Below are 16027 nucleotides of genomic sequence, written 5' to 3'. Positions count from 1 at the left end.
CTTTACCACAGTGATGCCATTTTAAACATTTGGATTCATAATGAAATTAAATTTTGCCAGTTCAACATCACCAGTTTTTTTGGGAGACATGTTCCTACCTTGTTATCAAAGTTGCCCAGACTGCAATTGCACTCTGTGGCTCCATAAAACTCTGCAATCTGTGAAATGTTGAAGCGGTTCATGAATTCCTCCCATATGGACTGACGCAGGCCGTTGCCCAGTGCCATGCGCACACGGTGCTGTCGCTCTGTGTCACGAACTGGCTGGTTCAATAGATACCGGCAGATTTCTCCAATGTACTGCACAATCTGGAGGACAATGGGAATAAAAACAATCAGTAATGAGACAAAAGTTTAAAAAAAAAAAAAAAAAAAAGACTGCTTAATGGCTTTACAGCAAGCATACAGTGGTTGGACAAAGAATTGAAAGAGCTACGGGGATAATATTAGATCTTTAAAGGATTTTTACTGAAAATGACATGATATAGAGACATATTCTCAAAAAGGAGATTGTAATGTGCCACTGTGTTGTACCTAATAAATCAAATCTGTGACAGGGACACCCTGTTTCAGTTTTAAGGCTTCATGTAGCAGGAGATAACAATAGAAAATCTTCTTGTCCTAAGCAAATCTTCATATTAGCTTCATTTATTAAATAAAACATCAGATGGTCATCAACTCATTACCGTTTAACTTTATGTAACAAAAAACTAAGCAGTGCTGTGAAAAACTAAGTACGCCCTTATGTAAGAAGCAGCTGAGTGCTGCTAATCAAATGCACTTGATGAACTGGTCATCACCAAGTTTGAGCACCTCTATAAAAGTAGAAGTTTTAATATTTTCCTGGTCTGGAGCATTCAGGTATGTCTTAACACAAAGTCAAGGAGGAAAGACATGAAAAATGATCTTAGAGAAGCAATCGTTACCCACATGTCAACCTGGGAATGGTTATAAGGCTATTTCTAAATAGTTTTCAGTCCATCATTATAAAGTAAGAAAGATTATAGTGGAAGACATTCATGACATTTGCCAATCTTTCCAGGAGTGGATGTTCCAGCAAATTCACTCAAAGGTCAGACTGTGAATGCTCAAAGTAACTGCAAAAAACCAAAGAGCTACATCTCAGACTCTACAAGCCTTGGTTAGCATGTGAAATATTAAAGGTCATGACAGTGCATTTCGAAAAAGACTGCGCCGTATGGCTTGTTTGGAAACATTGCCAGGAAAAAGTCTTTTCTCCCTGTAAAGAATATAACAACACGGTTTAGTTTTGCAATGTTGCTTCTGAAAAATCATCAAAACTTCTTGACCAGTGTGCTTTAAACAGATGAGACCATCATGTCTCCAGTGTTTGGCCATAATGCCACAGCGACAAACACCTCACATTAATTTTTAAGGGATGACGATGTTGGCTTGTTTTGCAGCCACGGGACCTGAGCACCTTGCAGTCACTGACTCAGTCATGAACTCTTCTGTAAAGCAAAGCATTTTAGAGTCAAATATGAGACTAAATGTCTGAAAGCTAATGCTTTGCCAAAACTGGTTCAACCTGACTGAAATGCTGTGGTACGACCATAACAGAGCCGTACACGAATGCCTGCAAACCTCAATGAACTAAAGTAACGCTGTGAACAAGAGTGAGCCAAAATTCTTTCAGAACAATGTGGGAAACTAATAAAGTCATACAGAAAACGATTCCTTTAAAGTTATTGCTGTTAAAGGTGGTTCTACAAGCTACTGAATCATGGTTAGTTTTTAAACTAACCTTTTGCATTTTAGCTAAGTTTCTGTTAAATAAATAATGACATGGTGATGTGTCAATGTGTCCTGCGTTGTTATTCATCTCAGGTTGCATCTACATAATGATAAGACTTGGAAAGGAACAGATTTTTAAAAATAATTTCGTGGTATATAAAACTTTAGAAGTGAAAGAGGGTGCAGTTTGTTTTTCACCTGACTGTGCAACATGCTTACCGTGCAGTTATATTTGACACAGTCATCCCAGAACCGTGAGGCAGAGAACTTCTTTCTGATGACTACAGTCATGCCGTGTATTAGGCACTGGCCGACTCCCACAATGTTTCCTTTAGACAAAAAATAAAAAATAAAAAAAATAAGCAAAAACTGTTTAAACCAAAGCAATTATCAGATGAACGTAGATATCGCTATCTACGTTCCAGAAAACTGAACAATGATAGCTAACAGTTAGAGACGGTTGACATATTAGCATTTGCAAACTGGCCTTTTATAATTAATCTTTCTATCTGCAAAAATTACAACACAACATTGTAGTAAGAAAACATGAACCAGTGAAGTCTCTCCAAGTTTGAAGAGTTATAATTAGTATCTTACTGTAATAGACAAAATTTACATCTATGTTTGTTTTTATTATCCACCAAGTCCTCCCACACAATCACAGGGTGATGAACCAAACTTGAAGCTTGGCACCGCCTGAAGGTTCTTATCAGATTTTATTTCATTAAGATGTTGTCATGTTGCCTAGCAACCACCTAGCAACAGGTTAAAATGACCTCCGTATACATGATATTACAATCATCATAGTCATGTTGTTTTGCAATCACCTAGCAATTTGCTGAAATTACCTTTAAAATTTTTTTTTTTTTAACTTTAACACTTAAAAAAAATAAAAGCATTGTAACATTTTGATTTCATGGTCAAGAGCACAAATAATACTGTAAAGTGGGTGCTTGCTATTAAGAAGTATCCCACTAACAACTGATGGAAACATTACATACAAAATATTTTCCACTTTTAATGTACTTAAAAGCAAATAAACAGAGATGCAGCATAGTATTTGGCATTGACTCCTCTCACATTTTCCGCTGGATTACAGCAAAACTATTTTGATCAAACACCTCAGTCCTCAAACTAGCAGTAATATTATTGGCTGTTAAATTTAGTTTTGCTCACATTTGTTCATTTAGGATCTCGCCATGTGGTTGCCTTTTGTAGAACATCAATTTCTTACATTTATTTATATTTCATTATTTTGGGATGATTAAATGAAAATATTTGTTGGGGTTTGTTCTCTTTTATATGTTTATGGTGTGGGACTCATGTAATGGGTGGGCACAGATGGAAGTATTGTAATAGATATTGCCCCCCCTCCATAATCTCATGCATTCTTATCATTGTTATGTTATGCGTTCGGTTCTGTATTACTATTTCTGACACATACTGTGATAACTGGCAATATAGCTAGGATACTCTGATCAATGATGATTCCCACGGGTGGTGCTCACGCAGGCACTGAATCGGGCAGCTTTGGGCTCACGCAGGCACTGAATCGGGCAGCCTTGGGGTCCTGAGTGTTCTACTGCACAGATAGCCTGCAGAGCGCAGCTACGCTGAACTGAGGTGCTTGTGTTTTGTATTTGCAGGTGAGCACAAGTTATGTGTTGATAAACGGAATGATGTTGACGTATGAGAAATGTATTAGAGTAAGTTACTGTCATTAATGGAACACAACGCTAATGTCGAAGTCTGTGATTTACATGATGTACCTGAACTGGTGTTAAACGGGATGTCACATCGCAAATGATGTAATGAGGGGATCGAGAGGGTAGTCTCCATGCGCAACAATACTAGTTGGAGGAGCATACGAGTGTGCAGAATATTGTAATATGTACATTGGTAGGAAATACTGAGTAAATGAGTACTTTGTTAACACGTGTTCAGTAGTTATATGTAAAATGGTCGTGAGTGTTCTACTGCACAGATAGCCTGCAGAGCGCAGCTACGCTGAACTGAAGTGCTTGTGTTTTGTATTTGCAGTTGCAAATGAGCAAGTAAAGAGAACGATTCTGAACTCATGCACGCCTGGAAGTGTCATTTGTCCAAGTGTGCAACAATGGTCTTAAAACATTCCTCTTATCAGCTGTTTTAAACGATTACAGGTGGTGAATGAGTTTCTTCCTTTTTGGAGGTCTTTACTGACACAGTTTTGTTTAAACCAAGAAAAAAGCAATGATTTTCTGAATAATGTATTAATCAAACTTTGGAGGAAACACTCCAACTCATTCGTAGATTAAAACACCTCCTACCCTTTTATGTTCTTTTAACAGACATACCTGCAGAGTGGTAAAGTGGAAGGCAATCATACAATACATCGTCTGATGTCATCCTAAAGCCATAATACACCAAAGCTGCCATGCGATAGTACCTGAACACCAGGGCGGGGTGACGAACAAAAAGAGAAAAAAGTCAAATGAGCAAATACAAAAGCATTTAGTTTTATTTATTCCTCTCACTTTTTAACAACACTGCTTGTTCTTTACATGAAAGCTACATGGATCAACAAAGAGAACAGCTGCATTCCTGTGTGTCTGTTTGCCTCCTTCCTACCTGCTGTGCACAACAATAGCTGCTTTAGGCATCCCAGTGGTTCCTGATGTGTAGATGTAGAACAGGCGATCTGAAAACAGCACAGAGAGAGTAAGACAATAGCAGAATCTGGTATGAGTGGGTTTATCATGTGCTTGAGTGCTTATACTTATACATGTATGCGTAGTTTAAATGTTTACTTTTAATTTACTGCTGAGTCCTCACTTTTGATTAGTTTTGCAGGAGGGTAAATACTCACCTTTCATTTCTATTTACAGGAATATTCACAGTTTTAATTATAAAGTCCTTTTTTAAGTTACAGAACTGAAGCATGGAGACAGAAAAAAGCAGTATGACATGACTTGATTGTGAACATTGTGGATTCCATTTGTTTTCCCTTTTGCACCGTCTTAAAAAGGCAATACTTTTAGTTGCCTCGTGACAAGTCATCAGTAAATCCCTAAATCTATCAAAATAAAACAAAGGGAGATGATTAATGATAGGTATAACTCTTATTTGCCTGTGCCCATCGTATCATTAATTACACAAATTCTTCATTTAATGAACATATAAGTGCATTATGTGAAGAAATAGTTAAAAGGGTGTGTCTTTTTTGTGGTAAGAAATATATCAAACAGAAAAAAGTGACATTCTTGACAATTCGCTTCAGTGGAAGTTGTTTTTTTTGTGTCAATATAAGTTTAGAAATTTGATTTCACATGACTGTGACTCATTCCTTGGATCCAAAAATATTACTCGACACCTGCCAAGTAGTCAGTGCAGCTAGAGAGACAAAAATGCAAACAAATAGTTTTCTGAAATTGGTATGTTGTTTTAGTTAGAGTTGGTGCTAGGATTTTTTCATAATTTTATGACTGATAACCAGAAAAATCATTATTCAGCATTGTTCAGTGACATTTTCCTTAACCTGCAAGAAGATATCACTTTAAACCAAAAAAAGAAAATTCCAGATCCTGAATGGTTGTAAGATCTCATGGACACGGTGCTTTTACCTACGAAGCTGCGATCTGGCCGAGGGGGTAGATGAGAAGGGGCACCAGCCACCAGGGGCTCGAGGCACTCTGTTCCCTGTGGGACTCGTTTGGGATCCCAGTCTCCAGAGCAAAACATCTGCACTGCCTTCCCCATTGAACTATGGACTTCAGACACAGCTGTGAGAACAGAAACAAATTCAAATACATCAAATACATTTCACGTATCCTTATCACAAGACAGCTGCACATTGTTCAACATTTAAATACAAGAAAGCTTGCATCCTTTGCAAACTTTAATCAATGACAAAACAGAGTATAGAGAGTGGTGTAAAATACAATATATACAAATGGTTAAAGGTTAAAATAACTTGAAATGTTTATAGAGAAAGCATATTGAGGTACAGTGTCACAAAAAAAAATATATGTAAAAGGAAGTGAATCAGGCAAAAAAAGGGAAACAACAAATCGAAACGGCTCTCGTATTTCACCTGAGGGGAAAAAAGATCCAAAAGCCTTATGTCATGCCTAGGCACTAAAGCTAGTAGCTTGAATTTTGACCTATTCTGTAAAAGAGCTGTGTTTCCAATTACTTAAAGGCATAAAACACACTAAAAATCCATTACCCAGTACAGAGCCTATTCCCTCGATCTCAGAGTGACCAGCTCAAAAATCATTCACTCTTTATAGCTGTTGAGATCAGGGCTTTCCATATTGGGCAGGGACCCAAGAAGGCACCAAGAGGAGAGTGAATTACATCTACAAATAATACTTGACCATCCTACCGAGCTGTGGCAGTTTTAGATAATGAGAGTTCAAGCTCAGGTAATACAAAGGCATGTTTGCAGGTTTGTAGAGTGAGCAAAATGAGAGTTAATTCACGCAATGTCAAACATACAAAACACACAAATATGATGACATGGCATTTAACTTAATACTCACTACAATCCTAATCTTACTGGCAAGTGAAAATGACTTTTTCATTTGTTTTATCTATTTGACAGTATTTCAGATATAATGTCAAGGCTGGTGTAACCTAGGTGGAATATGCACAATTTACTTTTTTAGGTGCTGTAATTAATTTAATTGAAACAATATATTTGTTTCAATGATGATGTATAAAAACCAACATGATTTTAAAACAGTGTAATGGTTTGATCTAGCCCCTAACAAAAACCATAACCCTCAGTTGATTTGACCTGAACACTGTACTATCAGACGTGTCTATGTCACAGTGATTCTGCCTTTTATCTGCCTCCTATCATGCAACACATTTCTCTGCAGAGCTCAGACCTTGGACACTGCAGACTAGTGGCAGTCCCTCTCTCATTACCTTATCCCTTCTTTGTGTTTATCAGTCATTTAAAGCTTTACTGGCTGATACTGAAGAAACACCTCCTCCAAAACCCATTTGTCTTTATGACCTCTGTGGCTGTCTCCCCTCACCACTCACCTCTCTTATTGCACAGGAACCAGAACAGCATTCATCAGCATATGACGATGCTGTACAGACTGTTATGCCTCAGCTTTCTCGTCTAACTTTCGAATCTATCCAACTTTCATCTGCCCTCTTTGCTCTTACCATCAGTTAGCTCTGAACCAAAGATCACAGCCTTGGCATTGGAGATGGTGACACAGTGGACCAAAGCATCTAGTCTTAAATTGAAGTTGATGAGAGCCGCTTCTACTCCAATTTTAGCCATGCCCAACCATATGCCCACGTACTGCGATCTATTCTCCATGAAAAGGGCCACCACATCACCTTCCTAATGACAGAAACAAAAACAAAAAAGACAGTAATATAACTTTAAAAAGACTTGCTTTTGCTTAATTGCTTTTAATGAAGCTTTATTGTGTTGTACATCTACCTTAAAGCCTCTTTCCAATAGCAGGTTAGCCACTCTGTTGGAGTATTCATCCAACTGTCGGAAAGTCCATCTCTCCCCAGTGCCCTCGAAGATGAGCGCTGTTTTGTCCCCATGACGGTGCACCGTTTCAGCAAAGATCTTGGGAATAGTGTTCTTCTCTCTGAGGTGGCGCCTGACGTTCAGTTTCACCCGCAGTAAAACACTGGCTGCACTGAAGGAGCAAAAGAAAACATTACTGTAAGAGAACAAATAACTTAATGATTCCCAGCAACATTAGCCATTTCACTGTTCATAATTTGCTGTTATTTTTTTGCACTTTTTTAAAAAAAACCATTAGCATTAACATTTGCAGCTCATCTGCTTAAATCCACACCATGTATCAATAGATCTGAGAAATGAACAAAGACAACTTGATGTATCCTGTCTTTTGGCAACAAACATTTGTTTAACGATCCACCAAATTCCCTTTTGCAAAAATACATAAACCACCTTTTAAAGAAGCTGTACTTGAATGTATTGCGAACTGTATCCAAACCACATTACAAAGCATAAAATATTTTAACAGATATGGCTTGGAGGCCCACAAGGTCAAATTATGCATGAATGGCAATTCTCAGCACTTTACATTTGTGGTACAAAGGTAGTGTGCAATCTCCTGATGAGTGAATAATTACAGAAATGTCATAAAAAAATAATAAGCCAAAGTACTTCTTGGCTACAGTGAGGTAGCGACAATATGCTTATCATTACATAAGAGAGTTATTTCATGATGGTCTAGATAAGCATTTATTGTTGCACAGCTAGTTGAGGCTAATTACTTTCTTTTGTTATGCCTTTTCTTACTCATACGGATCTATTGCTTAAGAACAGTACCCATTATAAAACTATAGCCTATTTATTTCTAATGCCTTAGTGACTCTTACAATGTATATACCTGAGCTTTGTCACACAAAAATGCCTCATCAACAGCTCGTGGGTCACTGTGTGAAATATATGATTCGTTAAGATCCAATGCTGTACAGAGTCTTTCTAACCTTGACACTTTAGACAATAATACAATTGATCAATAATACAACTTAACGTCATAATTCTAATCAAGCAGATGCAGCGTGCCAGAAGCAAAGATAATAAAATGTATAAACAAGACTAAACATTAGATGTGGCTAGCACATTTTCTATGACAATTTAACAGAAAAGGAGGACAAACAGCAATATTTCGTTCTCTAATCATGAGAAAACTGGGTGACCTTTGTATATAATGGGTCCCTGAATGGCAGTAATCCCTAATGGGTAGATTATTGTGTCGCTGTTCCCCTAAAGAGATAATTTACAATTTCCTGTTTTAAGATTACTGCAGCTATTGAGGAAAAAAGGAAGTTAACCTCAAACCAACTACAATGCCAGTTTCCACTTGTAAATACTGGCTTTAGGTATACCCTTCTCTCTGTCCTCTGGACCTTTTGTCTTAAATATTTGAGATTGCGTGTTTAGAAACAGGTACAGAAGGAATATCTAGCCAGCTCTTAACAAGGGCTTAGGAACTAACCCTTGTTCGTGACAATTATTTGGTGAAGATGAGAATTTATCTGCAACTGTGAAACAACTTGCATGGATTTCTCCTGTTTTTGCAGATTTAGCACTGTGTGACTATTGAGGTCACATTTAACTCTGTCTGAATTTCAGAGCCAAGACTACAGGAAATTGGCCACTGGGTCACAGTTAAAAGTGACATAGCTCATGCCAAATGATTTGGAAGACATAATGCATCTATGGTCCAATTTTATGATTTTGCATTTAGCAAACAAACATAATTCCAATGCTTACTGTAAGTCTCTGCCAACTGTTTTGGCAAAGATATCCAGGAAGTTCCATCCTCCACTTCCCAGATAGAAGATCAGGATGGCTGGAAGAACCTGGTACCAGGGCAAGCCCACCAGCAGCCTCAACACAAAAAGCAGGGCAGTGCAGCATGCTAGACGCATCATCCTGAAAGAATGCAAACACATATAAATAGATACAGAAGGGTCTGCCAGCCCCCTCTGTATCTACTGATCACAAACATTTCAGGCCAAATGACTGAAAGGTTACGTGCACGTTATATGAGCAAACAGAATTTTTGAATCCACTTCCTTAGATACATAAACGACTCAACACCTTAACAATGTTATGGTCTATGGTTTTGTTTACATATCTGCAGTCCATTTCAATCCACTGAGTCAGCTCTGGTAGACTGAAGTTGCGGTGAAGGGTTACCATTTGAAATAGCGGAAATTTAGAGTCTTGGGTGACCTCTGGGTATTCATGATTACAGATGAGATTGTAAAACATTTATAAAATGTGTTAAGCTGGGTGGAACCCTTAAATCTTCTTGCTTGAAGGAGAAAACAAAAAGAAGCCTAAAGGCTCTGTTCTGAATTCACAGCAAACAGTCTAAAGTGACAGCAGACAGCACATGCTGACACAGTTTCCCAGTTGCCACCTGATACAGCCAGGAAGATAAGCCTAAACAGTAAATGATATCTTCACACCCATGTTTGTTATTTTTTAAATAGCCTTTAAGCACAATACATATAGAGATGATTGATTTCAGTTCATCATCATCAAAAGGCCATTTTATAACCCCCTCAATGCCTCCATACATCTGGCTGTAATTGTGATGATGTTAGCTCCATCATGCAAATTCAATAACTCCACTGCTAAAATATAAACAAGCACAGAGGAGAGCTCTGTGTGGACGATTACATTACCCCGAACCTCAAACAGATCGACGTGATGGGTTCGAGGGAAAGAGATGCATTAAGGGGAGAGGTGGCCACTTCCCGGTAAGAAAAGAGCTTCATCATTCGCTGATGCCGAACCCGGAAATTTTCATGGCGCGTAGCATTGCGGTAGAGGCTGTGGCAACGACAGGGGGAAGGCTCAACCCACTGTTGGCAAGGTTACACCTCACTAACCATGCCATGTGCATTTCAGACGAAGCCTTTTTTATTGCAACGACGTTGGCCAAAATCATCAAGCTGATGTAGGTTAGTTATCATGGTAACAGGCGCGCCAGGGAAACAGGATGCGCAGCGTATTGTGCGCATCGGCTTAAAGGAAGCGGACAGCGTGACACCATGAGCAGCTTCTTTCAGGAGATGAAGATGAGGCATATGGTGTAATCGCACGGTTTGCTTGTCGGGGACAAATGGCGGTCTCAAATGTAAACATCGGACACCCCGAGTCCCGTCAGCGGGTTAATCGCTGACAAGGAGATGACGAGCCGCCGCTGCTCCTCTCTCCTTTCTTCTGGCGAATAATAAACGGGCCGGTCCCTCAAACACCACGCCGATCGATCTGGGCTGAGGCAGGGACCCATTTCCGTTTACATACCTTGCACCTCCTTCACAGCATGCAGGTACGCAGAAATCCCAAACGTGAAAGTCGTTGTGTGCAATTCCACCTTGATCGGCTTACAGGCTAGCCTGGTCGCCCCCCCACTCTCTCCCTCCCTCCGCTCTTCACCGCCGCTCGGTCGGCTTGACAGAGAAACGCACACAGGCTGACACAAGCACTGGGATCCCCCCCTTTGTTAATATCACAACGGCCCGCTGCTCCTTCTTCGAAATCGCCTGGCAGTCTCCGTCGACTTTGATCCCACGATCATCATCCGTTCGTTGTCATAATCATCAATATTATCACTGGCTTCATTGTAGCCGATAAGCTCACTAGCAGGCGTAATTCAAATGACCTTATAATTTTCTTACTTGCGCCCGCCCACTGCCGTCAGCGTCAAATCAGTGAATCAGGAATAAGAGTTGACGGACGGGTGCAACAGCCAATCAAGAACATGAATGTACATCTTTTTCTACGTCACATCCAGCAGGAGGCGGGTGTTTGCGGTTCAGGAAATGCGGTGTGGCCCAGCAAGCTCAGTTAACGAGGCCAGCACGCGCAGCAGTTTCAACGTGGTTGTGACAAGGCCCTGATGCAAAATGAGTACGCCTCTTTATGCCATTCACTCATTACTCTGCTGCGACCTGCTAGAAATTTTCTTTAAGCCTATGTATGTCAACACAGGAGCTCCCGGAGGACTGTGGAATTAGGAAGGGCATGTTTTCGAACAATAGCGACAGGATTAACCCGTCCTGTGTTCCAGAGAGGACTCGGATCTACTATAACAACTGTAACTTGCCATTTTTCAGTACAAAGGCTAGGTTGATTGAAAATAACATTATTTGAACTCCTCGTAGATGTCACATACATTCTTAAATGTACGACTGCTGAGCCAGACAGAACTGCTCTCAAGTGTTGCAATAAAACTTTGGCACCAAACTATTTCTATACTACATGTTGGCTCATGAATAATTGTGAATAATTGTTTTTGCTTTACGGGCTGCTGCAAGTTCAAGCCAAGAAATGTCCTGTTGTCTACATTTACAGAACACAAGGACGTTGACATTTTACACAGTGCTTATACTAGCAACGTGACATCTCTTGAATTGCACTGCATAACCAGGGTGGATTACAAAAAGTCTACGATAGCAAGCCGTTGAGAGCCACTGGTGCAGGTCAACAAAGGACGCGCTCCCAGTGGTCCCGGAGAGATCTGACAAGGAGAGACTTGTTTGGAAATTCTTGCAAAAAACATGTTAAGTGTAACCTTGGGTCAAATAGTGGACTCGATCTGTGGTAATACCAAGGAGTCACAAAAAGGTGATAAGTTTTACAACACAATTATCATACTGCTATCCCATACACACTAGTGTTTGAGATCTTAGCTGAATGATAAAGAGATGCAATTATCAGGGCAAGAAAATTTGACCAGCTTCGACCTGCCAGTGATAGATTTCCATTCAGTTTCACAAGCAGATACAGATGCCAATCAAGTTAATGAGAGTATCACAGGCGTTGTCAAACTCTTGATAGCAGATGACACTTATCACTGATTCTTAGATTGTATTATGCATGCTATGCTTTTTTTCAGTACATCAAGTCCACCAGAGCTTTTGTTTTTCAGAAGTTCAAGTGCTGACAGACAGGAAACCATAAATATCTGTGAAAGTTGCCCAGTACCCTTTCTTAAATTAGGTGAAGGATGTGAATTGAAACAAAAAGACGGTGTATCTTTATAAATTGTGATATTTAAGCATCTCATTTATTAAATTCATGTCACTTACTGGTAGTACAGTTTAACACTCCAGTATTCTTATCTTTTCTGTAAATAACAAACCAAACAAGAAAAGTTAGAAAACGACTGCCATTTGAGTAGCCAGTACAGACAGGCCTTTACTTTAGTTCTATTTAGGTAAGCTCAAACATTTAAATTAACCCTCAGCAGCATTTACATCCTTGTACACACAGAGAGATCTTGAAAGACTGGAATGAACCCACTGAAAGGTTTGAATAGCTAGACTATTTTAAATACCATGCCAGCATAATGGAAAAATCCCAGTGTCCTTTCATTATCAAAATTGTTAACCAGGAAAAAAGGGGACATCAAATCTATTAATAAGTTTGTGGTCTTTAACTTTTTTTTTCCTGCAGTTTTCTTTGTCAGAAGAACCGTCCTCACCATTTTATTTTCATTTTCTCTTTTTGTTCAGTCATCCAGTTCCAAACCAAAGTGAGCGTAGAGATCTCGTGTGGTGGTCCCTCTCAGAGCAGCTGCAAGACAGGTTACAGGGTCAACTCCCTCTAGCCTACATTTCAAACAAACCACAAAACACTGAACAGGCCAAGAGTACAGCACCGAATAATTAATCAGGCTAAAGACGAGGCTTGCACTTGGTAAAAGGGGTATGAACAGAAGTATTTAAAGGATATTGATAATCTACATTGTGTTTTATTACCAATATTTTAAAGATTTCCAGTTACTTAGCCCCGCTAGCTGAATCTTGGGGTCGTTAGTATTCTACAGAATCAAACTATGCTGAATTATGTCGGGTCCAGCCTGATAGATAAGTGCTTGGCAAAGAAAGGCAACTAACAAATATTAGACTTTTTATATGCCCTAACTGCCAAGGTCAGTACGAATCTGTTTATCCAACAGTCAAAAAATGAAAACACACACACGGCAAAAAAACCTGCAAATACTTTTTAATAAATTACCTATTAATATTGTTTCAAAGTGTTTTGTTAGTAAAAATGAAGTGAGAATGCTTTCAGGTAGATAAATTAAACTATGCAAAGTGGAATAAAAAAAGTACAATCAACATTTGGCCTCACTATTCTTTTTTTGTCTTTAAAACAGAATCAGTCAATACACATGGCATTTAGGTTACTACAGTGACCTTGGAGCACTATGCATAGTTCTTTCAGTCTCAGGTGTTTCTGCCTCTTTATATAATCTAAGACCACCTGTGTGATGTTGACACCACAGTCGTGTGCTACAAAGCAAGCTCAACATAGCCAAGCTCTGATATGTCAGCTGACTTTTTTTTTTTAAGGATCAGTTCAGTGCCGCCTATTTCAACAGAGACATCGGGACAGGAGAACAGCAGACAGAGGTCTATAAAGAAAAAGCTGTAAAAGTAGAAGAGTGATAGGTAACAATGCTAGGAGACAAAATGTTACTACACCTTTTACCATTTACTTTTTACATGAACACTCCACATTACAACATCAAAACGGATCCATTTAAAACAACGACAACAACGCATTTATGTCAGACACAATCCCATAACACGATGAAGAAGTTGTGGAAACCACTTTAGATTTTAGCTGGTCACAGTGAAGTTGATTTTCCTTAGTTGATATTCTCCTTGATAACTAGCCTACAAGTAGAGTGATATATTATCTGACCTGTGTTGTGCGTATTTCCTGTAATCCCAGCAGTGTAAAACAGACTTGGTAGAAGATTAGGTTCAAGCATAAAACATGTAAACATTTTCTACATCACCAATTGAATGCATGCAAATTCCTGTGACCATGCAGCGCATGTTGCACTGCTGTAACTTTGCTGTGTGACTTTACTGCAGGCTTCCTTTGGAGGTATTAGTACAGTATAAACATATTCCTTAAGCAGAGAATCTAAAATCAAATTTGGAGCATGTTGTCTTGAAAAGAATCAGTTGAGATGTGGTGCCTACAGCAGATTTTAAATGGAATATAACTCTGAATCAGGTTATGTGTTTAGTTACTATGGTGACCTAATGCGGTAAAAGAGAGCCACCTTTATGGCTTTAGGCTTGTTACAACTCGCTAACTCATTTGTGCTTCACAGTACACCCCTCAGGGCTCAGTGGAGACAATGTTCTGTTGCAGGACTCGTTCTTATTTCAGCAACGGCTGTGGGGTGGATGCTGGATGTCACAATGAATGATAACTTTGGCACCTACCAGATCCGCCTTTAACGATACTGTATGACAGATTAAACTTAAATTCTTGGCATAGCGCCTGGTAATAATAATGATGATAATGATAATGCCAACATCTAATTTAAGCATTTACTAAGAAGGTGGAAGGAGGTTTTAGTAATTACGCATCCTGCTTGTTGTCTCTTAAGTCTCATGACATTTAATTTGAAATAAAATTTAAAAAACTCTCTCTGAATACTAAACTAATTTTGGGCTAAAGGGATAAATAAACTTTGGCATCGTTTGTTATAAGGAGTCTGTGTACCAGGAAAAATGGACAGACTAAAGTTTTGATTTAGAAAGTCTGCATGTTGAATATGTTCAAAATAATCATCTGAGAAGGTAAATGCTATATTTCCCTAATTGTGAAGCAGATAATATCAAATTAAATCCAAAATCATGCAATGGTGATGCAAACACCAAATTCGGTACAATTTGGCCCCTTGTATAATAATATTTTCTGATTAGCCACATGAAAATCACATTTTTCAAGAAGGCAGCCAATATGACCCATGAAAAAGTAGTTTTTGCATTTAATTGCTACATAATTTACTGATTTTCATTATCTTGTGTCAATTTCTATGTTTTGAAGCATGCAGCATTTGCTTACTTTTCTGGTATATTATTAGGCTAGTAGCGCTACTGCATGGGGTAAATGGGGCATGGAGGTAGGAGCAGTGCCTTTGTTTCAGCATTCAGCCACATCCCATGGATGAACTACTGACACTGGTCCTCACCACTATCTGTCATCTGTGACTCCCAAGAAGTTGCCTGTGCACAGCATACCCTGGTCAACAACATTGGTTCGTGGGCTAAACTAGGTGAGGGAAGCACACAGAAGATCCAGTTTATGTGATGAACTTCATTTATAGCTCTGACATTGATGGCATATAAAGTCATAGATAAACTTCTGTTTTCTCAGAGATGACGGCAATAAAACAGAGTTGTTCAAGTTGCTAGCCAACAAGGTTTGTGAATCTGACACAATCAGTAGTCCAGTGATTGCTACAAGAGGGCCTCTTGTAGCAATCACAAGTACCAAGTGCCTAGATGCTGTCTCAGCCAAGAGGTGGCTGACACTGGGGTATACGAGAGATGCAACTCTGACTAGACGTCAGTAGCTCATTCATTAACGCAAAGGGCACCAATGTGTTCATTATAGCATTGTAGACAGTGGGAAGGAAAAACTGAATTTTAACAGGAAGAAACCTCAGGCAGAACCAGGCTTAGAGAAGGGAAGCCATCTGATAGGTTTGTAGCTTGAACCTATTCGCTGGAACGTTAAGACAATATAATTACATTGCAAGCAAGACGCAAGTAGGCAAACTTCTTCATGGTACTCGTGCACGGGAGAGACTGGACAGAGCGCCGTCCCTTCGCTTGACCCCAGTAGCTCTCGTCCGTTCTCCCGTACCACTGTTCTTTTATTGAGGTTACATGAATATGCATAAGTTCATTAACATATGACGTCTACATACACACAAAGA

At 39.2% G+C, this 16027-nt stretch overlaps 1 protein-coding gene across 6 annotated transcripts in view; it reads right to left on the bottom strand.

The window, feature by feature from the left end:
* The window catches only part of slc27a4 (solute carrier family 27 member 4), a 22802-nt gene extending 9950 nt beyond the window's left edge, over positions 1 to 12852 (bottom strand). Inside the window, exons 1-9 of one of the 6 annotated variants that reach the window (XM_005729285.1) lie at positions 12758 to 12852; positions 9028 to 9189; positions 7204 to 7414; positions 6918 to 7101; positions 5357 to 5515; positions 4365 to 4434; positions 4091 to 4182; positions 1974 to 2083; positions 99 to 308 (exon numbers count right to left, since the gene is read on the bottom strand). In XM_005729285.1, the coding sequence (XP_005729342.1) occupies positions 99 to 308; positions 1974 to 2083; positions 4091 to 4182; positions 4365 to 4434; positions 5357 to 5515; positions 6918 to 7101; positions 7204 to 7414; positions 9028 to 9189; positions 12758 to 12792 (1233 nt within the window). In that variant the 5' untranslated portion in view covers positions 12793 to 12852. The other 5 variants (XM_005729289.1, XM_005729286.2, XM_005729288.1 and 2 more) reach the window with 5 other exon arrangements.
* Positions 12853 to 16027: the final 3175 nt, after the last annotated feature.

Source organism: Pundamilia nyererei, unplaced genomic scaffold, assembly GCF_000239375.1.
Source record: "Pundamilia nyererei isolate P.nyererei 1_Seehausen unplaced genomic scaffold, PunNye1.0 scaffold00032, whole genome shotgun sequence".
Lineage (NCBI taxonomy): Eukaryota > Metazoa > Chordata > Actinopteri > Cichliformes > Cichlidae > Pundamilia > Pundamilia nyererei.
The sequence above is the reverse complement of the archived record's forward strand: the minus strand, read 5'-3'. Positions and strand labels throughout refer to the sequence as shown.